Source organism: Heloderma suspectum, chromosome 4, assembly GCF_057233095.1.
Source record: "Heloderma suspectum isolate Gila_16-S chromosome 4, 16-S_ref, whole genome shotgun sequence".
Lineage (NCBI taxonomy): Eukaryota > Metazoa > Chordata > Lepidosauria > Squamata > Helodermatidae > Heloderma > Heloderma suspectum.
The window spans coordinates 5,420,823-5,445,923 of NC_139461.1; the positions used below are offsets into that span (position 1 = coordinate 5,420,823).

The window sequence follows — 25,101 nt, forward strand, 5'->3', positions numbered from 1 at the left end:
ACCACTTCATGGCAGGTGAAGTCCCAGAGCCACAGAGTGGGGAATTCAAGCCTGGGACCGGGAAAGCCCATTTCTCTCTGCGGTCGCTTTGCAGCGAATTAGGCTAGTCACCAGGTCTGGCTTAACCAGCCCTGGCTCATTCCACGGCACAGGCACCATCACAGCCCCTCTTGGCTCCCAGGACCTGGCAAAGAGCTGGAGGAGACCAATGGAGCTGGTTTAGGGGACATTTATTAGGAGCCATTATTCACCGCAGCCCCAGCCTCCCTGCAACACACAGCAGATGATCAGGCCATGCCATAGACTTCCACCTCACACAGCGATAACGACGCTGCCTGGCCTGGGATGCTGACAATCACGAAGCGGCCCTTTCGCCCATTGCAGTAGATGGTTGTGATGGAGCCCGGGGTGGTATTTACGATGGTCCCGCAGCTGGAGGGAGACAAGGAGGGTCAATTAATCCTGAGTTCCTCTCCCTGCTGTTAATAACAGAAAACAAACTTCCTGCACTATCACCTTTGCCACACACATGCACACACTCTCACACACACTGCGTGTGCCCAGCGTGCCCACATATCTCATAGGATGCTCTGATCATTGTCATGAATTCTTCTGCATTTTGGAACCCTCAGTGTTTCCATGTCTGTCCCCACAGCCTCCAGCATGGAACATAAGAAGATAAGAACAGAAGAACAGAAGGAGAGCCCTGAGGCTGGATCAGACCAAGGGTCCATCTAGTCCAGCATTCTGTTCACACAGTGGCCAACCAGCTGTCGACTGGGAGCCCACAAGCAGGGCAGGAGTGCAATAGCACCCTCCTACCCATGTTCCCCAGCAACTGCTGTACATAGGTTCACTGCCTCTGGTACTGGAGGTAGCATATAGCCATCCTGACCAGTAGCCATTGATAGCCTTCTCCAATACTTTGTCCAATCCCCCTTTAAAGCCATCCAAATTGGTGGCCATCACGACATCTTGTGGTAGCAAATTCCATAGTTCAACTATGTGCTGTATGAAGAAGGACTTCTTTTATCTGTCCTCAATCTCCCAGCACTCAGCTTCATGGGATAACCCTATTGGGCTCTAGTGTTATGAGTGAGGGAGAAAAAATGTCTCCCTATCCACTTTCTCCACACCAGGCATCATTTTGGATACCTTTCTCATGTCTCCCTTTACTCCCCTTTTTTCTAAGCTGAAAAGCCCCAGCGGTTGTAACCTTTCCTCATAGAAGAGTTGCTTCAGCCCTTTGATCATATGGGTTGCCATTTCTGCACAATACCCTCGTGAGGTGCAGTGACCAGAAGGAATGGGCTGTGGCTCCCTGGCAGAGCTCCCTGGTCCCAGGTTTGATCCCCGGCATCTCCAGGTAGGGCTGGAAAAACTCCTGTCTGAAATCCAGGCAACCGCTGCCGGACAGTGTCCACGTTACTGGGCTAGAGGGACCCAGGGTCTGACAATGTATACGGCAGTTTCCTCAGTTCCTCTGTTCAGAATACACAGCATTCCAAGTGTGGTTGCACCATAGATTTGTGTAAGGGCAGTACGATCTTGGGAATTTTAATTTTCAGTTCCTTTCCTAATTATGCCTAATGTGGAATTTGCCTTTTTCTCAGCAGCCACACACGGGGTCAGCATTTTCACTGAGCTGCCCACTATGATCCCAAGATCTCTTTCTCGGTCAGTCACCCCCAGCTGAAACCTCATCAGTGTGTAGGTGGAACTGGGATTTTTTGCCCCAATGTGCTTCACTTTACAGGTGCTTACACTGAACCACATTTGCCACTTCAATACCCAGTCTCCCAGTCCTGAGAGATGCTTTTGGAGCCCTTTGCTGTCTCTTTTTGTCTCAGCCACTCTAAACCAATTGGTGTGGTCAGCAAACCTGGCCACCTCACCCCTAAGTCCAGATCATTTATGAGCAAGTTGAACAGTTGCCATCCCACCCAAGAGCACAACTGGGAATGGGTGGCAAGATCCTGCTTTTCCGACTTTCCCCCATGATTATGAATACAGCAAAAGGGGACTAGAAGTCACACCAGGTGATCTGAAAGGCATGTCTGGAGATATATTAGCCCGAAGGACTGGAGAACTTACAGCAGGCTGGGCTCATTCTGGTCAGCCACAGAGTTTCCCACGTGGATCTGGGCTCCCTTGAGTCTGTCGCTGCAGCAGTCCTTGCGGTTTTTTACCACCACGGTGGAGATGGCGTGCTCGGTGCCTAGGTCCACATACCACCAGGGCTTCTCCTGGAACCTGGTTTGGCTGCAGGAGCGGTGACGCCAGTACCCAGAGCAGCGGCCATCCACGGCTTTGCCTGCAGTTCCCGCGATGTGATGCATGTAGGTGGACGACTGAGTGGCCGGGCGCCGTAAAGCCAGGTTCTTGGCTAGAGGCGCTGCATGAGAGAAAGGAGGAGATGGCCAGGGAGAGATGCCCATCTCACGTGGCCCCCCAGGACTGTCCTGCACTGGGCAAGCACAGGGAGCACCAGAGTCTTTCTCAAGAAGCGGGGAGCACATGCAAAGGGACTGGGATGCCCCAGGCTCTGCTCCTTCAGGTGCTGCCATGGAGGGGAGCGCCCAGCCTTCCCCGCCCCTCCATTGCCAGGAGGAAAGGGCCGAGGGAGACGTAGCGCGGGAGCACGTTGGAGCCAGTGGCGCAGCCAGGGCACTCAGAATTAATGGGGGGGGGGGCTCTAGACAGCCAAGTGTATTACTTCAGCTGTGAAGCACATTTCTTTTCTCCCTCCCCCTCCATGCTTTAGAACTGCTTCTGCATTCCTGACACGGCAGAGCAAAACAGAAAACACAAAGCTGCTTACCAACCCTGATTTAAAAAAAATACTCTGCACACATGCAGTTTCACATTTGAAACTCCCTTGAATCATAGCACTGTGATGACTCCCGGAATAAATGGGTGCATGCACCAGCTGCCCTGGTGCTCGGCGCATTCCCTGGGAAGAAGCACCACTTTGTTGCAGAAAGGCATAATACAGTTTCAAAACAAAACGCAATAAGGGGGGCATCTGCAGGCGTGTCCCTGCCCCTCCGGCTGCCCCAACTACACAGTGCCTTTCAGAATCAGAAGAGGGGATGCTACTGTATGCAGAATCCGCCCGGACTGGCCCAGGTGCTGAAGCCGGGCGTGCCCGCCGCTGCCTCCGCCACCTGCTGCCAGGGGAAGAGCCAGCTGGCTGTTAACACCATTGGAGCTCTGGAGTGCCGATGACACGCAGCTCTATTTCCCCCTTTCATCTTCTTCAGGCAAGCTGTGGAGGTGCTAAATCGGTGCCTGGGTGCGACAATGGACTGGATGAGGGCTAATAAACTGAAGCTCAGTCCAGACACGACTGGGATGCTGCTGGTGGGTGGTTCTGCTGACCGGATGGAGGGTGCTCAGCCTGTTCTGGATGGGGCTGCACTCCCCCGGAAGCAGCAGGTCCGTAGCTTGGGAGTCCTCCTGGAACCATCCTTGTCACTTGAGGCTCAGGTGGCCTCAGTGGCACAGCGTGCCTTCTACCAACTTCGGTTGATGGCCCAGCTACGCCCTGATCTGGACAGGGATAGCCTAACTTCAGTTGTCTATTGTCTGGTAACCTCCAAGTTAGATTACTGCAATGCACTCTATGTGGGGCTGCCTTTGAAGACAGTCCAGAAGCTGCAGCTTGTGCAAAACACAGCGGCCAGACTGATAACAGGGACCAGAAGGTCTGAACATATAAAACCGTTTCTGGCCTGCTTGCACTGGCTGCCTACATGCTTCTGAGCCCAATTCAAAGTGCTGGTTTTGACCTATAAAGCCCTACATGGCTCAGGACCACAGTACCTGACAGAACGCCTCTTCCGGCATGAACCAACCCATACACTATGCTCTGCATCTAAGGCCTTCCTCCAGGAGCCTCCTCCGAGGGAGGCTCAGAGGGCCTTTTCAGTGGTGGCTCCCCATTTATGGAATAGTCTCCCTGATAAGGCCCACCTGGTGCCAACATTGTCATCTTTTCGGCACCAGGTTAAAAGTGCCCTCTTATCTCAGGCATTTGGCAGCATATGATGACTCTCTTGATTGCCTCTGGCTGATTGTTTTAAATTGTTTTAGATATATGTTGTTGTTGTGTGTTATTTGTTTTATGTCATTATGTGAATGGTTTTTATATTTTATATAATGTATTTTAATAGTTTTTAATTTTTGTGAACTGCCCAGACAATTTCAGCTATGGGGTGGTATAGAAATATAATAAATGAAACGAAATGAAACGAAACATCTTGCAAGCTGGTGAGTTTCATCACACTGGAGTACATGCCCCAGGGAAGCAGCTCCACTGGGGGCCAATGGAGAGGGTGATGTGATGGACAGGAGCCAGTGTACTTGTAGGGCTCAGAGTGTTGGACCAAGACTTGGGGATTTAGATTCAAGTCTTGGTTCATCATGAAGCACCTTTGGTGACCATAGTACAGTCATGATCTCTCCCCCAACATGCCTCACAGGGCTATTGTGAGGATGAAACTAGATTTTGAGTTCCTTGCTGGAAAATCAGAATAAAATCTGGTGGATAAAGGCAAGAAGTCCCTGTTTCCTCCCTACATCTGAAACTGATGCCAGGGTTCACCTTCCTGCTGGGACTGCTTGGTTGGCATGATGACGCTGCTCTCCAGAAGTCAGCTGGGCCATTTTGCTAGAGACTGTTTGGTTTTTGAACATTAGGAAGAGTTGGGAAGTGAGTGAATGTTGTGTGTGGAAGAGAAATCAAAATACACAGATCTGTGACACCTAAGTGCCAAGAACTAGATGCCACTCTGCACCAGTGGAAGCACTGGAGCTGTGGAACCGATTCCAGGTACTTGAGGATGAGACTGGAGGACAGCCTGCAGAGTAAGAATCACAGGGGAACCTACATGAGAGTGAGTAAGAGGCTGGAGGTCTTTCAAACAGAGACAATAAAACCCAGGACTACAACAACAAGAAGAGAAGCGTGGTAGTATTGGGAGACTCCTTGCTGTGTGGGATCAAGACCCAAATATGTCGTGAAGACCCGTGGACTCGCCAGGTATGTTGTCTCCCAGGAAGACGGATTAGAGACGTGACTGAAAGGTTGCCTGCACTCATAAAGTCCACTGACAGGTATCCCTTTCTTCTCATCCATGTGGGAACAAATGATACTGCCAAGCAGAGCTAGGAAGAAATCACATCAGACTTTGAAGCTGTGGGAAGGAAACTCAAGAACTTTGGGGCCCAGATACTTTTCTCATCCATCCTTCCAGTAGTTAGAAGAGGGATAGAAAGGCAACGAAAAATACTCCGGGAGAATGACTGGCTACGAAGGTGGTGCTGACAAGAGAGATTTGGATTCTGGGACCACGGGCTATACTTCCTGGAAGATGGGCTGTTGGCAAGGGACGGGTTGCACCTCACAAAGGATGGGAAGAATGTGTCTGGCCACAGCATGAAGAACTTCATCAGGAGGGCTTTAAACTGAATCCTACAGGGAAGGGAGATGTAAAGTTGGGGGTAATAATGGACGTAAGCGCATGCACTGCAACGGAGAGAACAGCTCTAAGAGTGCCCAATAATACTCTTCAGACACATGTAGGAAGAAAGCCAGACTATGAAGCACATGGTCTTCGATGTCTATATACTAATGCCCAGAGTATGGGAAACAAACAGAACGAACTTGAACTCTTAATACAGGAGGGAAATGATGACTTGATAGGTATAACTGAGACTTGGTGGGATGACCCTCATGACTGGAATACAGCACTTGAAGGATATGACTTGTTCAAAAAGAACAGGAGGAACAGAAAGGGAGGTGGGGTTGCACTGTATGTGAAAAATGCATATCTCTGCACAGAAATACAGGAGGATGAGCTTGGTAGCCCCATCGAGAGCATCTGGATCGAAAGAAATGGAGCAAAGAATAAAAGGAACCTGGTAGTCGGAGTCTACTACCAGCCACCCAATCAAGGAGAAGATGAGAATGAAACTTTTGAAAAGCAAATAGCCAGTGTTTTAAGGAAGCATGATGTAGTAGTAATGGGGGACTTCAATTTCCCTGATATTTGTTGGGAGACAAATTCTGCAAAACATGGCCCCTCCAGGAAATTCCTGACTTGTGTGGCGGATAACTTCCTCCTACAGAAAGAAGAGGAAGGAACTAGAGGATCGGCTATCCTTGACTTGATCCTAACCAACAGAGATGAATTAGTGGGTAAAGTAGCAGTTACAGGAACTCTGGGGGAAAGCGACCATGTTGCACTTGAGTTCTTGGTTCTAAGGGAAGCAAAAGCCGAGCGTACCCTGGATTTTAGGAAAGCTGATTTTAATAAACTCAGAACAATGATCAGTAAGGTCCCATGGCAAGCGATGCTAGCGAGAAAAGGAGTCCAAGATGGGTGGGAGCTTTTAAAAAAGGGAAATTCTCAAGGCACAATCACAATTCCAACAAGAAGAAAAGGTGGAAGACAGCAGAAGAAGCCAATGTGGCTTCACAAAAAGCTTAGGGATGACCTGAAAACAAAAAAGCACACATATAGGGAGTGGAGAGAAGGCCAAGTAACAAAGGAAGAGTACAGGCAGGTAGCACAGAATTGCAGGGATGGCGTCAGGAAGGCTAAAGCTGAGAATGAGCTGAGGTTAGCGAGGGAGGCTAAAAACAACAAAAAGGCTTTCTTCAGCTATGTGCATAGTAAAAGACAGAGGAAAGAAATGGTGGTTCAGCTATTAAATAAGGATGGCAAAACGATAACAGATGACAAAGAAAAGGCAGAGGTGCTCAATTCCTACTTTGGCTCAGTCTTCTCCCAAAAGAGGGTCTAGGAGCCCCCTGGCAAAGGCGAAACACAGGCCAAAGGGGCAGGATTGCAGCTTGAGATGGATGGGCATATGGTCAAGGAACACCTAATTACTTTGAATGAGTTCAAATCTCCAAGGCCAGATGAACTGCATCCTAGAGTAATAAAGGAACTGGCAGAAGAACTCTCAGAATCACTGTCTATTCTCTTTGAGAAATCAGGGAGGACGGGGGAAGTGCCAGATGACTAGAGGAGGGCTAATGTTGTCCCTATCTTCAAAAAGGGTAAAGAGGAACCTGGGAACTACAGACCAGTCAGACTGACATCAATCCCTGGGAAAATTCTGGGGCAGATGATAAAGCAATCCATCTGTAAGCACTTTGAAAACAATGCAGTGATGACTCAAAGCCATCATGGATTTGTCAAGAACAAATCCTGCCAGATGAATCTGATCTCATTTTTTGATCAAGTCACCTCCTCTGTGGACCGTGAGAACGCTGTAGACATAATATACCTCGACTTCAACAAAGCTTTCAACAAAGTGCCCCATGATCTCCTGATGAGCAAACTAGCTCAAAGTGGGCTAGTTGAAACAACGATCCGGTGGATCCTCAGTTGGCTACAGAATCGGACTCAAAGAGTGCTTATCAATGGGACCTTCTCCAACTGGGGAGAGGTAACGAGTGGGGTACCGCAGGGCTCAGTCCTGGGCCCAGTGCTCTTCAACATTTGTATTAATGACTTGGAGGAGGAGGTGCAGGGAATGCTGATCAGATTTGCAGATGACACAAAATTGGGCGGGATAGCGAATACCCTGGAAGACAAGTTCTGCACCTAGGAAAAAGAAACCAAATGCACAGTTACTAGATGGGGGATACATGGCTCAACAACACTACAAGCAAGAAGGATCTTGGAATTGTTGTCGATCACAAGCTGAATATGAGCCAACCATGTGATGTGGCTGCAAAAAAGGCAAATGCTCTTTTGGCCTGCATTAATAGAAGCATAGCTTCCAAATCCTGGGAAGTATTAGTTCCCCCCTACTCAGCACTGGTTAAGCCTGGAGTACTGTGTCCAGTTCTGGGCACCACACTTGAAGAAGGATGCAGACAAACTGGAGAGGGTTCAGAGGAGGGAAACGAAGATGATCAGGGGACTGGAAACAACGTCCTATGAGGAGAGACTGAAAGAACTGGGCCTGTTTAGCCTTGAGAAGAGAAGACTGAGGGGACATAGGATAGCGCTAGGATCTCTTCTCGACCATGCCAGAGTGCAGGACACGGAATAATGGGCTCAAGCTACAGGAAGCCAGATTCCAACTGAAGATCAGGAAAATCTTCCTGACTGTTAGAGCAATACAACAATGGAACCAATTACCTGGGGAGGTGGTGGGCTCTCCCGCACTGGAGGCGTTCAAGACGAGGCTGGACAGCCATCTGTCAGGGATGCTCTGACTTGGATTCCTGCATTGAGCAGGGGGTTGGACTCGATGGCCTTGTAGGCCCCTTCCAACCCTACTATTCTATGATTCTATGAAAATGCACTTTCCAGGCTGTAAGGAAAAGCACGCGTTGAAGCACAGGAAGCTCTGGCAACGCCCAGGGGCGGCCCAAGGCCTTTTGCTGCCTGAGGCAAAGGACAAGATGGTGCCCCTCCCATTCTATGTATAAAAGCCAGCTGGACTGGCAGGTGAATCTGTCTTCCACACTGATGGTGGGACAGCCGCCTCCACTGATCCTGAAGGCTGCAAGCTAACATAGGAGGCACAGAGCAGGCAGTGTGGCATGCAGGTCTCTCCTCCAACACCTTGCTGCTGCCCCCGCCCCCCAGCGTCTGCCGCCTGAGGAGACTGCTTCACTCTGTCTAGTGGTGGGGCCGGCCCTGGCAATGGGCATGTGAACAGACTCAGGGATTCTCACAGTTTTGTGCCCTTGTTTACTGAAAACAAGCCAAGTCTGTCTCCTTTGCTCTGCCACATGTTGAGGGGCATAGGCAATGCAAGAGGAGCAGCGATGCCCGAGGCTGCTGTCTGCAGGTTTGAACTTTGCCATGGGTTGTGATCTTGAGCTGTGCAGAGACACAGAAGCAGCGGTGGAAGGTCAGATTGTGAGGGGCACCACGGGGGTCTTTGTGGTGGCCCAGAGGCAAACCTTCATTCCTCCTCCCCACCTTTCGCTGGCTCTTACCTCCGGGTGGTGGCCTGCACTTCTGGGCCTCCCCACACCCTACCAGTAGTGCGTGGGCCAGCAGCCAAGTCCAGAAGAGGCGCATCCTGCAAGAGGGGAGTTGAGACAGCAGTAAGAGGGAGATGATGTGGGAGCCCTGGTGTCTGGATCCCCGGCAGCAGCATTTTCCCCCACGAAAAAGGCCAGCCATGTTAACCACTGGCACAAGCGGGGGCGGGGGAGAGGGCTGAATCAGAGCTGTGTTTCCTCAAGAGCTTTGTGAAATGGCCAGCAGTGCTTTGACACGAGTGCTGCGAGACCTGGAGTTCCATGTGCAGCCCTCGGCACTGGAGTACCAAAGAAAGACCCCGATCGATCTGAGCAGGCTGCAGCTGAAGAAATGCTTGGCTGGCCCTCTCAGGAGGAGCGGGGAGTGAGGGGAAAGGCACAACAGGAAGCAGGGATGGTAAACGATAGGGAGGCCGCTTAGACTAGCCCCTGGGCAGTCTGCACTGCAAACTGAAATCAGTTTCAAACTTGTTTGACTGCCAGGTGAACTGTAGTTCTCAAAAGGGCTGGAGATCCCCAAGAGACCTGTACATGCCTTCCAAAACCACAGCTTCCAGGACTGTATGAGGAAAGCCCTGCCGTGCAAACCAGTTTAACCTGCTGCATTCTCCTGTCCCATCAGTTTCTGGGCTCTCTTTCCTGAGCCTCAGGTATCACGCCCAGAGGGTCTCCCCAACTCACCTTGGCTGGATTTCTTGGGGCAGGCAGCAGTGTTGGTTGTCCTTCTTGGAGGGTGGGGCACCAGAGCTTCTTTCCTCCAAATTGGCGTGGAGCCCTCTGTGCTTCCAGCCGGGTCCAGGACCTCCCTGTGGGCACCTTGCTTTTATCCATGTCCCAATGGGTGGCTCTTGCCTGACCCAGGACGTCCGAGCCAATCAGAAAGGAGCTGAGCCCAAGGCTGACTCTTGTCCCGATCAAGATAAACTTTACAGTTTCCTTCTTGTTCCTGGGTGTTGGCAGTTATTTAACCTATTAAATATGACCCCCCCAACCCCCCCGATCAAGCCTCCCCCTCCTTCTCCAACTGGTTGCTGACAGGAGGAAACAGCACTGTTCTTTGGCAGGTGCAAAATATTTGAATATTAGAACATCTCCACTTTCAGATTTAACTCATGCTGAGAACAAGTAAACACTACAATCTTTATTGGGTTTGGCCACTTGCTCCCCACACCTACTCAGCTCCCAAACACCCTTTCACGAGCATTGTGGACAGAGGATGGCTGTGCTTCTGTGCTGAAATGGCCGGAGGGGAGGAAGACACCTTGCTCCAAACCCATGGAAATGTCACCTGCCTCCCTCCCCTGGAATCGTGCCGGAGAGGAAGCAATTTGGCAGCAGAAAACCCAGGGTTTTGTGGCTCCTACCATGCCCACCACATGCTCTTGTAAGAATCCTCTATGGATGAGGGCAAACAAACCGAAACTCAGTCCAGACAAGGCAGAGGTATTGTTGACTGGTGGCTCATCCACCTGGGCGAATGGTGTTCACTGCTCAGTCTGTTCTAGATGAGGGGTCACCCTCCCCATAACGGATCAGGCTTGCAGTCTGGGGGGCTCATTGATCCAGTGCTGTCACTGTGGCTCGAAGCCCCTTCGGCTGATATGCCCACTGCAACCTTACCTGGATGGAGATAGTTGGCCACGGTTCACTCCGGCAACCCCCCTGCTTAGACTGCTGCAATGCATTGGATGTGGGGATGCTTTAAAAGCAGTTCAGAAACTGCAGTTGGTCTAGAACAGGGCCACAATATTATGGACTGGAACTGGGTGTTTTGACCACATTTATCAGATGCATGAGCACCCGGTCCACTTCTGGGGCCAATTTAAGGTGCTGGTTTTATTTTTAAAACCGTAAACGGCTTGGGATTGGGCTACCAGAAAGATTGCCTTCTCCACGTGTGCCTGAACACCTTCAGAGGCCCTGCTCCGGGAGCACCCCAGTTACAGAGTAGCCTTCCCAGAGAGACTCGCCTGGGGCTGTCCCTGTGGTCTCTTCAGCATCAGGTGAGGGCCTTTCTGTTCACCGAGGCTTTTAAGAACTCATGTGGTCTGGGTTTTAAAATCCGTGTATTTAACTTTGGGGTTGCTGTGTGAGCCTTGTCATATTTTCTGTTGCTTTTGGTTTTATGGTTTTGTGTTCTAGTTTGTATTTACATTGTTTTAATGTTTGCTTTTTATATGCTGCCCAGGAAACTTTATGTTGCGGGGCAGCATACAAATATCGTAAATATATAAATAAAACACAGTCCACTTTACATTGTACACTTAAGCTGGTTTAACTATCACTGTTTTCCTCACAAGATACCATGGAATTTGAACTCAGTGAGAGTTTTGGGCGTCCAGTAGGGAATAATAACCCCTGTGCCCGCTCAGTTCCTCGGGGGAAGTAACACCAACTGAGCCAACTGAAGTTTGCTGTGTGGATGTTCTACCAATCACTTTCTTTAGCTCAACCAGATTCAGGGCAGCTGCCATGTCACTGCGGGATACTCTTTTGAGGAATAATGGGCTCTGAATAACAGGGCAACCATGTGCCTGTCTACTCAGAAGTAAGCCCTGCTGGAGCACCCACCATCTCCTGAGGCAATCTGTTTCACTGATGAACGGCCCTCACTTTTAGGAATTTGTCCTAATGCCTTCACTTTACACCCATTGGTTCTAGCCTTGCCCTGAGGAGAACCAGAGAACCAGCCTGCTCCATCTTTTGCACGGCAGCCTTTCAGATATTTGAGGACTGCTAGCACGTCTCCCCTTAAACATCTCTTCTCCAGGCTAAATATACCCAACTGTTCCTCATAAAACCAACCATTGCATCATATCCTCAGAAATATCGTACACCCATTTACAAGAGAAACGTGGCTCACTATCTCTGACTGCTATGTGACCGCAGCTATTTTAATGTATTTGATTTCAAAGGATGGAAATGTACCAGTGCCATAAGAGAACCACACGCAGGGGGCGGAGGAATGCCTGAAGGCAGAAGCAGCAGAGGTTGGGAAGGTGAAGCAAGAAAGAGGGGAGAGTTACACTCCATTTACTCGTACGCACCTTTTGCTTCCAAATGTACACCATACCACCACCACCACCACCACCACCACACCATACTTGATATGAATGGGGTATACATATGAGTTAACTGCCCCCTTTGTGGCTGGATGGCTGTATCCTTCTTGCTGTATCAAGAAGATCCTAGTAGGGCTGCCAGCTTTTTAAATAACCCTGTTCTTATGCATTTAAACAACAGTCTGGTGCACACAAAACTAGCAACTGAAGGTTTTCCTGTCACTCATCTTCCTGCCAGGGAAAGCTTCACTTGCTAAATGTGTGCCTTTCAGGCTATATATTAAAATGGGAACATTCCATCCCAACGGAACATTTGAGCAAAATGAAATAAATGTGCATATGGGTCTGTGTCCAAGTGGAAGACGGTGTTCTGAAAGTGTATCCCAAGGAATGTGAATTGTTCCAAAAGGTAGTTAACGCAATTTGGGTGAAGAGGAGGATTCCAGAGACAAATCGAGGTTTGCAAAAATGACAAATTCAGGCAACTTGTGGCCCTCCAGATGTTGTTGGACTGCAATTGCCATCAGCCCAGCCTGCATAGCCAATGGTGAGGGAAGCTGTAGCTCAGCAACTGCTGCAGGGCCACAAGTGGGACCCCCAAGTTAGAACACAAGCATTGGCCCCCTGGATCAGACCAAGGCTTTCTTCACATGGAGCTTTTATCCTGCGACTGAGATGGCTCCTTCACGGAAGTTTGTGGGCTCTTTACGTGACACCATGATCCTCCAAGGCATCTCCTGCACTAAATTCCGTTTTTAAATAGATCACAGATAATGAGCTATCAAATTACCCCGTTGTGTTCTGCTTGAGTTCCCTCCATGAAAAAGGCAAAGTGGCAAGAAGAGGAGCGAGATCAATGAAAGATATGGAAGACTCAGATAAGGGAGACGGAGGAGGAAAGGGGAGGGGGAAAAGGAAACGGGTGAAAAGGGGAGTTGTTGTGGTCCTGCATTTAAAATGGAAGCAGAAAGCCCCATTTTAAATGCAGGACTTTAGGCTGGTATAGAGATGCCCCAAGGTGAGTCAACCTTGCGCAACATCCTGTTCCCCACAGTGGCCAACCAGGGACCTCTGGAAAGCCTGCATAAGCAGGGCCTGAAGACCAGAGCCTTAACAGCTGCTTGCCTCCAGCAATGGATTCCCAGTGCTACACTGGCCAATAACATGGAGGTCCCAGTCATCTATCCTGGCTAATGCCCCTTGATGGGCACCTGTCTCTTCCTCCTCCTCCTCTTCCCCCTCTTCCATGCATGTGCCGAACCCTTTTATAACAGGGTTGCATTGGTTGGCTGAGAGAAGAACGCCATCTCAGTGGCCACCAGAAGGCAACTTGGTGATCCAACAGTTTTGGAAAGGCACTTGCGAATGCTCTCAGCCTTTTCGGGAATCCATTGGAGTAGCCATGAGAGGGGGCCGCAGGGCTTGTTTCAGCAAGTTCAAATGGCGCAGCTCAGCTATCTGGAAGTTCTCGCTAGAGAAAGCAAAGCACCCAAAGGTGACTGATGAGATCACGGCAAGAGGTTTAACAAGAACAAAGAATGTAATGGGTCCTCATACAGTTTGAAACTTTAAAGGGATGCATTGTTTGCAGTGTGCAGTGCAGTAAAATACTTGAAGTGAAATAACAAGAACATTTTGCAAATATATAAGCCACAATCTGTGTATTTTTCTGTGAATTGTTTGCAAAGTATTCTGTAGATAAAATTGCTCCCACCTGTTAAGACTTAGATTCCACTTGGTAGTACAAACACTGGACATTCCCCAGGGCCTGCCCAGTCACATTTCTGGGATGAGTTTCAGTCCCTGCTGCTTGAGGAAGTGGAGAATGCGCTTGGAGGGGCGGGGCCTGTGACCTACTGCCTGTTTGCTTGTCTGTTGCCCATATAGGCAGATTGCATCTAGCAAAGCGGTGGGGTGGATACGCTTGTGATGACGGATTTCAGACAAGGGGATTTCTGCATTGAGCTTGATCATGCATCAGCAGGTGACACACTCCACGTCATTTCTCAAGAAGAAGGTGCCACCAGTAATGCAGGTTTTACTGACTTCTGGTTTTAACACAGAGAGAATATTTTAAGATAGGACTCTAAGATCAGGTGTGTGTTTTCATCATTTACTTCATAATCCTAAGCAGTTTTCACATGGTTAAAATAGGATATAAAAACACTGAACATACAAAATACACAGTTGTTACAAGCAAAACACATTTCAAAAAGCTTGCTAAGCTTAGTTTCAGGAGCATGCCTTACTTGAAGAAATTAAAGCTTGAGCTTACCCAAATAATGTTTCTGAGCTTAAAGCAAAATGGAGTGCAGGGAAGCCAAGATGAGGACCGATGTGCTGTGCTAATGAGGGCCAGCATTGATCAGGGGACTGGAAACAAAGCCCTATGAGGAGAGACTGAAAGAACTGGGCCTGTTTACCCTTGAGAAGAGAAGACTGTGGGGAGACAGGATAGCGCTCTTCAAGGACTTGGAAGGTTGTCCCAGAGAGGAAGGCTAGGATCGCTTCTCGATCATCCCAGAGTGCAGGACACGGAATCATGGGCTCAAGTGACAGGAAGCCAGATTCCGGCTGAACATCAGGAGAAATTCCCTGACTGTCAGAGCAATACGACAATGGAACCAATTACCTGGGGAGGTGGCGGGCTCTCCCACACTGGAGGCGTTCAAGACGAGGCTGGACAGCCATCTGTCGGGGATGCTCTGACTTGGATTCCTGCATAGAGCAGGGGGTTGGGCTCGCTGGTTTTCTAGTTCTAGGCCCCTTCCAACCCTACTAGTCTATGATTCTATGAGAGGGAGAATTATTGCTGGGTTATTTGAGGATTGTTCCCCCACCCCAAACGAGCCATACTGCCCAGGTTTGGATGATACAGGCACACCAGCAAGAGTAATTTAGGAAATCCGACTGGCACGCATGGTGGGGCTGACAAGCCACTGTGGCTTATTTCTCTCACTATGATCATGCAAAACTGGCCTATTGTCTGGGGGCTGCTGCTCTGCCCCATGGCATTTGCGCTCTGAAGTGCTGCTGCAAGGTCTCAGTATTTCCCTCGTGCTAACAAAATCTACATGGCAAAGCTGGGGTCTGGGGGCTTTTGACTGACATGTGATCAATCTGTGGATGACACCAAGCAAGCAAGAAAGAGAAAAATAAACACCAGCACCCAAATGTGTTTGGCTGTGCCTCCCGTAGCTCTGAAAAAAACTGAAAATTGTCTTGAAACCCGCCATTCAAAAGCTAAAAATTAAAAACAAAACCAGATTGTTTTACAGAAGAGATTGTAAGCAGATCATCTTCCACCTCCTAGTGGCGTAAGTAATTTTAACCACACGGAAATCAGCATCCCCAGAATTCAGTGATGGGGCACCGGGGCCAGTGTGGACAGGGTTCAATGGCTGCTGCAGCTGCCCCCAGGTAAGCCAACCACCTGGGGGCCAAGCCAGCCAAGGGCGCTAAAATTCCTCCAACCCGGGGCCAGCCATGAGCTTGGCACACATCCCCTTAGTCAGTGAAGCTTTTCCCGGGAGGGAGAGAGGTGGTGCAGGAAGCACTGGTGGCTGGTGCGGTGTGCTTCTGGGGCTTCCTAGACAGCCGCTCCGCAGAGGTTCTCATCTCTGGCTGCAGCAGACAGACAATGCTTCCCTTTCTTCTCCGCTCTGCAGCTGCCTGGGACCGTATCCGCGTGCTACTCGCTTCCTGGGGATGTGGTCAGCGGGTCACCAAGCCTTTCCCCACTCTGCTTCAGAAGCAGCAGCTCCGGCCCCACCCACAAGAGAACACTTCACCCCGACACCCAGGAAGCGTGTCCTTGCCAAGGGCCCGAGCGGCAGGAGCCCGGTGCCTCCGCTACGTGGCAGGAGAGAAGTCTGGGAGCTGTGGAGTCGCGGCTGCGCTGGCTCAGGGATGGAGGTTCTGCCTGGCCCAGCAGGAGGGAAGCAGTGGCCTAGCTGGCAAAGGGAAGCCACAGTGTAGCCACATCAATATAAGAACAGCCCTTTTTCTGGACACTTAACCGCCCACTTCTGTGCTAAATGCTCACTCCAGAATTAGTCCATTTCTTCAGAATAAATCCATTTGCTCAGTAGTTGCTCACTGCAGATTATAAATTCAGAATGTATTTGCCATGTCTGGAATGAGGAACAGGGAGGCAGGGATTGCCAGGAGTAGGTCTAGAACGACCTTCAGCAGCCTGGCACCCTCCAGATGAGTTGGACTACAACTCCCAACTCCTGGCTGTGAGATGCTGGGAGTTGTAGTCCAGCTCATCTGGAAGGTGGCAGGTTGGAGAAGCCTGCTCAAGGGGCATAAATCAATGCCTGAGAATCCAGCCTTCCTGATCCCAGAAGCTTTTCCAGCAAGAGGTCCTTGCGAGCTAATTTGGGCACCACTGAAGAATTTAGTAAGGGGAGGCTGAAGGGGAGGAGGGGTGGGCTAGGGTGGGTTTAAGGAGAAGAGGGGTGGACACGCACAGGGCCAAGCCAGACAAGGTCTGAAATGTCTCTTTGCATTTAACATGCATGGTTTAGAAAATGCACATCACATCAGCTGGCGGGGGTGGGGGTGGGGGCCAGATAAATATCTGGATTGCAGCTGGTGTGGAATGGCTGTTTTACTCTTTCCTCCCCTGCTTCAGTCCTGAGGAAAATGCCCTCCTCTGAAGCAAGTATTTGCATTGGGATAAAATCCCCACTGTTTCCATTTCCCCAAAACCAAATAATGGAGGATAAGGCTGTTGTGAGTTTGGCACCAGAAGAAATGGCGAGGAGCCAGGTCAGGCGTTGAGCTTGCAGAGGTGTCCTGTATGCTGTCTATTAAATGTATACAGGCTTGTTTAGTATTGAATATAGTGCAGCTTTTCTGTAGGCTTCTCTCACACAGAGGCTGGTACCAAGCAGGCACGAGTCCACATGTTGGCAATTGCTAGCTGTCTGCCGCTGATAAGGGTGTAATCCTCAGATCAACAGTTACGCAGCTGCCCATTTTCCTCTGTTTGCTTTACTTTTCTGCCTCACTGAAGAGATAGAGAGAGTTCTCCCCCCCACCCCCCGGGTTGGAATGTTGGGCTCCCTTAGTCATGGGGAGAAGTAAATAATTGCCCTGCCGGTGATGTTTTCTGCATGTTCCGAAATATCAGAAAAGAGTATAAAAGATTGAACTGAGGTCTAACCAATTTAGCTTCACTCCAAGGGTGAAATGTGCACATGCAGCCTGGAGAATTTTGGGTCCTAGAAACGATCTCTAATATGCTGTTGATTGGGGCCCCTGCATATGCCAGCTCTGCCGGCTGAAGACATGTGTCAGTTTTCTTTGTACTTTTATTCTGCATCCATTTTCTGTCAATAAACTGTCATCCCTTTCACAAGTGGGCTAGTTTCATCTTGGCAATCCAAAGAATCTACTTTGACTGGGCCCTGAACAGATCAGGCCTCCAGATTAAAACAAAGGCTATCAGTGGCTACTAGTCATGATGGATTTAGGCCATCTCCAGTTTCAGGGGCAATGTGCCTGTGTACAACAGTTGTTGGGGAACATGGGTGGGAGGGTGCTGTTGCCCTTATGTCCTGCTTGTGGGCTTCCCACAAGGGCAACTGATTGATCACTGTGTGAACTGAAGGCTGGGCTGGAGAGGCTGCCTTAGGTCCGATGCAGCTTCAGGGATCTTCTGATGTCCTATGTCCTTATGCTGTGAACCTGGTCATTATTAGCTGGAAGAACTTGGAACGTTGGCAGAGGAACCATGTAATTTGGTATAAGTTTCTGGAATCCTGAGTACTGTTCACTGGTGATGTTTTAACTGATCTGAGCTGAATAGTTCAGTGGGTGGTATCTACGTGTGCGTAGAAGAAAGCCGCTCTTCTCCTACCTTCCGGCTCCAGTGCTGTCTTTCCTACTTCAGATGATGATGATGATCAAGAGCATCTCTACACCAGCCTAAAGCCCCACAGTTAAAACAGGGCTTTCTGCTTTCATTTTGAATGCAGGATCACAAAAGACACCCTTGACACAGGCTTCCTTCTCCACCTTCCCCTTTCCCCCTCCCCTTCCCCCTTATCTGAGTCTTCCGTATGTTCCATTGGTCCTCTTCTTGCTGCTTTTCCTTTTTCACGGAGGAAACTCAAGCAGAACACAAGCTGGGTAATTTGATAGCTCATTATCTCTGATCTATTTAAAAATTATAATGGTCATGTAGTGCAGGAGACACTCTGGAGGTTCACGACATCATCTAAAGGGCCCGCAAACTTCTGTGAGTGAGCAATCTCAATAGCAGGATAAAAGCTCCATGTGAAGAAGCCCAAAAACCTACTGGAATTGAAGTTTTTACTTAATTGTGTATTGTGCTAACTATGTTATTGGGAGGTTGCCTTTAATTGGTATGTGGTACATTTCATTATTGTTTTGCTTTAAATTACATTGTGAACTGCCCTGGGCTGAACAGTATGAAACTGGGCGGGATAGCTAATACCTTGGAAGACAGAAACAAAATTAAAAGTGATCTGGATAGACTGGAGCACTGGGCAGAAAACAACAGAATGAAATTGAATAGGGAGAAATGCCAATTTCTGCACCTAGGAAAAAGACACCAAATGCACAGTCACAACATGGGGGATACGTGGCTCAACAATACTACAAGCGAGAAGGATCTTGGAATTGTTGTAGATTGCAAGCTGAATATGAGCCAACAATGGGATGTGGCTGCAAAAAAGGCAAATGCTATTTTGGGCTGCATTAAGAGAAGTATAGCTTCCAAATCCCGGGAAGTACCAGTTTCTCTCTACTCGGCACTGGTTAGGCCTCATCTGGAGTACTGTGTCCAGTTCTGGGCACTGCACTTTAAGAAGGATGCTGTTAAGCTGGAGAGGGTTCAGAGGAGGGCAACAAAGATGATCAAGGGACTGTAACCAAAGCCCTATGAAGAGAGACTGAAAGAACTGGGCATGTTTAGCCTTGAGAAGAGAAGACTGAGGGGAGATAGGATAGCGCTCTTCAAGGACTTGGAAGGTTGTCCCAGAGAGGAAGGCTAGGATCGCTTCTCGATCATCCCAGAGTGCAGGACACGGAATCATGGGCTCAAGTGACAGGAAGCCAGATTCCGGCTGAACATCAGGAGAAATTCCCTGACTGTCAGAGCAATAGGACAATGGAACCAATTACCTAGGGAGGTGGCGGGCTCTCCCACACTGGGGGCATTCAAGACAAGGCTGGACAGCCATCTGCCAGGGATGCTCTGACTTGGATTCCTGCACTGAGCAGGGGGTTGGACTCGATGGTCTTGTGGGCCCCTTCCAACCCTACTATTCTATGATTCTAAGGCAGTATATAGATATCTTAAATCAAGCTTGGGGAACCCACCTGGCCCACCAGTTTCTTCCCTAGCCGCCCCCCTCCCCAGGCAGGGAAAAGCTCTTATTGGAGATAAGAGCTTTTCCTGGCTGCGCTGTGACAGAGACTCTCTTTCTCAGTGCATCAGGGAAAGGCAGTGAATTTCCTCCAGAGGGAGATCATTGGCCCTTCCATGGGCAGTCCTCTCCCTTTCTGTGTGACTGGGGGTGGGGGGAGTAGATGCCTATGCCTGCTCTTGCCAGCAGTGGGAGTAGCCTTGCCCACTTTGGGTTGTAGCTCTGCCCACTGCTGGCATATGGCTCCCAACATGCTTGCGGGGAGCTGAGTCAGCCCTCGGGCCAAAAAAGGTTCCTCACCCCTGTCCTGAATAAATAAAATTGATAGATAAATAAAATAACATCCTGTTCCCAACAGTGGCCAGCTAGAAACAGCTGCCCCCCCCCATTCCTGCCCGCCAATTTACGTAAGAGCAGCCATGTTCTTATGTGGACCTGAAATGGCCTGTGCTGTTTCTCACGCCTTCTCAAATAATTGGGGGAGACAACAAGAAACACAAGAACATCAGAAGAGCCCTGCTGGATCAGACCCAGGGTACATCTAATTCAGCGTTCTGTTCACGCAGTGGCCAAGCAGCTGTCAACGGAAACTCACAAGCAACAGCACCCTCTTGCCCATGTTCCCCAGCAACTGGTGCATATAGGCACGCTGCCTCTGGTACTGGAGGTGGCACATCAGCATCAGGACTAGTAGCCAATGATAGCATTCCCCTCCAGGAATTTGTCCACTCCCCTTTGAAAGCCATCCCAGCTGGTGGCCATCACCACATCTTGTGGTAGTGGATTTGATAGTCTGGCCTTGTGCTGTGTGAAGAAGGACTTCCTTTTATCTGCCCTGAATCTCCCGCCAATCTGGAGAGGGAGGAAAATACCTTAAGTAAACTCAGGGGCTTTATTCACGAGTCACTGTCGTTCCAGCGCAAGCACAAGGACGCACACAAGGCACGAGGCATGCAGGTCTCTCTCCGGTGGCCTAGCACTGCTCCTTCAGGAGGGAGCCGTAGACCTCCAGCTCACACAGGGTCAGGTATGCTGCCCGGTCAGGGATAGTGACACTGACGTAGCGGCCTTTGAGTCCATCACAACAGAGGATGCTGAGGGAGCCGGCGCTGCCATTTGTGACCGTCCCACAGCTGCAGAGAGAAAGCCGAGGTCATCCAAGCAGAGAGCATTTGGGGCACCCACCCACTTGCTGCGGCCTGCAGTTCTACCAGCTCCCCCATGCACACCAAGGAGAGGCCAACATCTCTGCCCAGGACAGCCAGTTCTGCAAAACAGCGTTGCAGAAATTAACGCTGAAGATGTGTCATTCTGGTTGTAAACACTGGTTTGGGGTGGAAAACGGGAAGGAGCATATTGGATATCCAAGGCACTTTGGATGTGGAGGCAGAAGGGTCAGGGTCTGCAGGGCAAAAGGAAGAAACTGTAAAGGTGTAAAGCTAAAGAATAACCAGTAAAGCCCTTCTTTATGGCTTTCTTCAGTAGGCCCTCTCCACCTGTTCACAACTCTCAAGTTTTTGTACTCACATTGAGGTCTAGGCTCTTGGGTTTGTTCTAAATGAGAAGTAAGAAGCTCAAAATTCCAAGGTACTCATCAGCTTCCCTTCCCGCTCAAGGGTCTTCCTACTTATCAAGACATTTTCACACAAATCACACATCCAAATGGGTGTGTCAAGGATGTAGGTTGAGTGGATCTTTGCAGGGGTTGGTATGTGCTTACAGTTCCTAATAGGTGAGGGTGTCTTTCCCAGCTAAATAGAATCTCAATCGCTTTTCCTTCAGATCAGATTTCCCTAAGCTCCACCCCATAAACAGGAACAGGTTTAGGGATTTCCCTAAACTTGTTTACGAACAGGAACAGATGCTGTACACCAGTTTTCCTCTGCCTCCAGTTCGTCCTGCTTCTTCTGGCTTCTAGGATGATTCAGATGTTTGAGTGCTTGCTGAAGTTCCCTCTGGTCAGACATAAAAAGTAACCTAAAATATGTTATGTATAACTTGGTTTGCTCATACAATTATCATGTCTGGCATAATCAATTTAAAAATATAATTTAGTCAGACAACAATTACACATTTACTGAGTTTGCTTTTTATAGTTCTTTAATTTTAATTGTATGAGCAAACCAAGTTATACATAATATCTTTTATGTTCCTAAAGCAGCCCTCCCCAATCTGGTGCCCTCCTGATGTTTTGGACAACAACTCCCAGCATTCCTGACCATTGGCCATTGCCTGGGGTGGATGGGAGCTGAAGTCCAAAACATCTGGAGGGCACCAGGTTGGGGAAGGGTGCTCTGAAGCAACAAATTGGCTTTAGATCTGCGATGAGCAGAAGAAGAAGAAGAAGAAGAAGAAGAAGAAGAGTAGTATTGGATATTTTTCCATTTTCCTCCAAATTTCCATTTTTTCCCCGGGGGCACGGGGAAGGTTTTTTCCCATGGTTTCAAAATGTCCAGAATTTTTACATCTCTATCTATTGCCTATCCTATAACTAGCCCTCCAGCGCAATGTGATGTGTGTTGCCTCACACATAATAATGAGACCGGTTTTGGTCTGGATGGATAAGCTGACCAGCTGCCCACCCCTGGTTCTAGCCATATGCACAACTGCTACCTTCCTTTAGACTTCCCAGTAGTGAAACAGTTAAACAGGACCAACATTTTGCTTCTTCAAACCCCAGACTGGATATGAAGGGATAGAAAAGAGACCAGTATTGAGTGGAGCTTGCCTCCTGGGGCAGATGTGTGGGGGTGGGGGGAGCTAGCACTTACATGGAGCTGCATTTGCCACGGGTGCCTCTGTAGTCCCCTACGTGGATCTGGGCTCCCTTGATCCGCTCAGAGCAGCAGTCCTGACGATTCTTCAGCACCACGGCGGTGATGGCGTAGCGGACGCCCAAGTCCACGCTCCACCAGGGCTCCGTCTCCCGCATGGTGTGGCTGCAGGAGCCATGGCTCCAGTCTCCATCTCGATCCCCATCCACAGCACTCCCTGCCACGCTGTAGACGGTGCCCCACTGCGGCAAGGTCGAGGATTGAGTGGCCGGCTGGCCCTTGGCCCAGTTCTTAGCTAGGGTCAAAGGAGGACCCTATTTATTGATTTATTGACTCCACCTCCATTCTAACACTGGAAGTGGATGATGAAAGGAAAAATATACAAACCCAGGAGGTAAAACAAATAACATACCCATTCGTGCTCTAAAAACCTTTGATGCACCAGTTAAAACAACCACCATCTTTATTATCCATAATGATAATGAAACCCATAAAGATATATAATATAGAAACCTATAAAGATATGTACAACTCTTTTTGATATTTACAAAGATATTTACAACTCTGATCCTGTCAGTACAGGATCGAGGAGGCTTCCTTAGGTGAGTACTTACTTACTTACTTAGAATGCAATCCTATGCACGCTTAGTCAGAAAAAAATCCTACAACTCCCAGCATTCCCCGGCTGGGGGATGCTGGGACTTGTAGGGCTTGTTTGTTTGTTTGTCTAAACATGCATAGGGTTGCGCCCTTACTTACTTGTTTACTTGCTCACTACATTTCTATACTGCCCGATAGCCAAACTTCTCTGGGTGGTTCACGAAAACACCACATGATAAAATATAAAACCTTTAAAAGTTTAAAACAGAATAAAACCAGAATAAAAGCCAGCAGCAGTGTAAAGATCTAAAAACAGAAGAACACATTTGAAAACGAACCTGATGGACTTAAATGCCTCAGAGTTCCACAATGTTGCAGCTTCGGCAGAGCCGGCCAATTTCAAAGACATGGGAACAGTGGAAACCTGAGCCAGTTAAATAAGAACCATCAGTGATCTGTGATTGCTTTCCAAAGCTTTGGTAAACGGCCAAATTTTGGCAGCTTTTTCTAAAGGGTGGCAAGGAGGCTCATGCAGATCTCCAAGAGCAGAAGCCCTCCTCCATGTCAGGACCACCATGGAGAAGGCCCTGTTCTGCCCCTTGGCACAGGCTGCCACTGTCCGCCCTCCCCCCACCCCAACGGTTAAGCAACCACATGAGCCAGCAGCTCTCAAGAGTCAATTGGGCCGGTGAGGGAAAGCAAAGAAGCAGGGACTGTGGGGAGAAGATTGCCTGAGGAAGAAGAGCTGGGATCAGGGAGAGGAGGGACAACTAGGACATAGGCTCAGGTCCAAGCCACAGAGGGAGAAAGCAGCCAGCGGCCCCTGCTTCCCTGTGTCTTGCCTGCAGTCTGATCCAGTTCCTCAGCCTTTCTGGGGGATTCTCCACCGCTGGAGCATTTCCACGTGGCTACTTCTCACATGATGAGCGCAACATGTGGCCAGGGGTTGGAGGGCACACCCGTGAGGTGGCAGGCCCCGGCTGGGCTTTGTGTCCAGACCCACGCCCTCCATTGCCCACGTCTTACCCCCCGGTGATGGTACGCAGCTTTCTGCCTCCCTCAGCCCTTCCAGGAGTTCAGTGGCCAGCAGCAAAGCCCAGACCAAGGCCATCCTGCAAGAGGAGAGGAGAGATGGCCGTGAGAGGGAGCTGATGCCCCACCGTGGACCACAGCCGCAATGGCTGTGTGGGATGCAGAAGATTTTTTTCTAATTAATGGAGCCTTACAGGAGGACCCAGACTGCTTGTGCCCAGCTAGAACGTGGGTTGCTGGGAAATCTCATTTTGCAGTCTCAAAGCACGAGTTGCTGTTGCACCTTCAACGCTGGGTGACCTTGGGTTGCAATATGTATCCTCTCAGCACTCTTGAGGTCAGTGATGAATGCAGACGGAGGATGGTGGTTGGACCCCACAGTGCCTTCTTGATGGCCAGCCATGCCTGCCTCTTGCCCGCCTTAAGGGGCATTAATGTATTACGTGTCTATACCACCCAGCAGCTGAAGCTCTCTGGGGTTGGGGATGGATGGAAAGGTCCATTGCACACTCTCTAGTTCCATAATTCTACAATGCTGTAAGAAGCTTAGAAAGAAATTGCCTTAGATGGGTGTGGTGTCAACACACCCTAGCTCACCTTGGGTGACAGCCGTTGTGGACGCGTTGTCCTTCTTGGCCGCTGGACAGTTGCAGCTTAAATGCCTTGCTGATATCAACGGGCCTGTGACGCGGGACCACTGCGCAACAGAGCAATTATGGGTGCTGGTTTGTCAACCGACAAAACTCTGTTTCCAGTTCTTGGGCCTCCTTTTGGCGGAAGGTTGAAGCAGGCCTGGTTTTATCCTATCCTCAGTGGGAGGCTGCTGCCCAGTTTGAGACAGCCAATCGGGGAAATGCCCCATGCCAGGCTTGAGGTTAGACATCCCACCAGGATCACGTTGCCACTCCCCCCGTGGCTCGCTGACTCGCCGCTTCCTCACTGTACATTTGTCACTGTAATCCCACAACGCAAAACGTATGCACAGTGTCTGTTTTACATTAAATCAGATAAGCTGTCAGCAAGGTGGAGTACTAACTTTTAAAAGCAAAAGTAAAATTCAACTTGAGGCATGCACAAATACGCATCTCCAGTTGCCTGTTTAACGCCGTTGAAGCTAGAAGAAAGGAGGCAGACATAAATGACCAGGTTGGCTGCCAGTGCTGGCCAGCTGGCCACTGTAGTCACTCGACTGTAAATTAAAGTCTCTGTAA

The 25,101-nt window shown here is 49.4% G+C and overlaps 1 protein-coding gene across 1 annotated transcript; it reads right to left on the bottom strand.

Annotated features, from left to right (window-relative positions):
- Positions 1-283: 283 nt before the first annotated feature.
- Positions 284-24,888, bottom strand: LOC146346461 (uncharacterized). The gene is made up of 9 exons (XM_084848454.1): positions 24,488-24,888; positions 23,885-23,970; positions 22,256-22,553; positions 20,463-20,617; positions 10,195-10,252; positions 9,701-9,871; positions 8,972-9,057; positions 2,095-2,395; positions 284-432 (listed from the first exon to the last, which is right to left on the bottom strand). The coding sequence occupies exons 2-9, from the start codon at positions 23,967-23,969 to the stop codon at positions 288-290; spliced, it is 1,299 nt and encodes a 432-aa protein (XP_084704580.1). The 5' UTR covers position 23,970; positions 24,488-24,888; the 3' UTR covers positions 284-287.
- Positions 24,889-25,101: the final 213 nt, after the last annotated feature.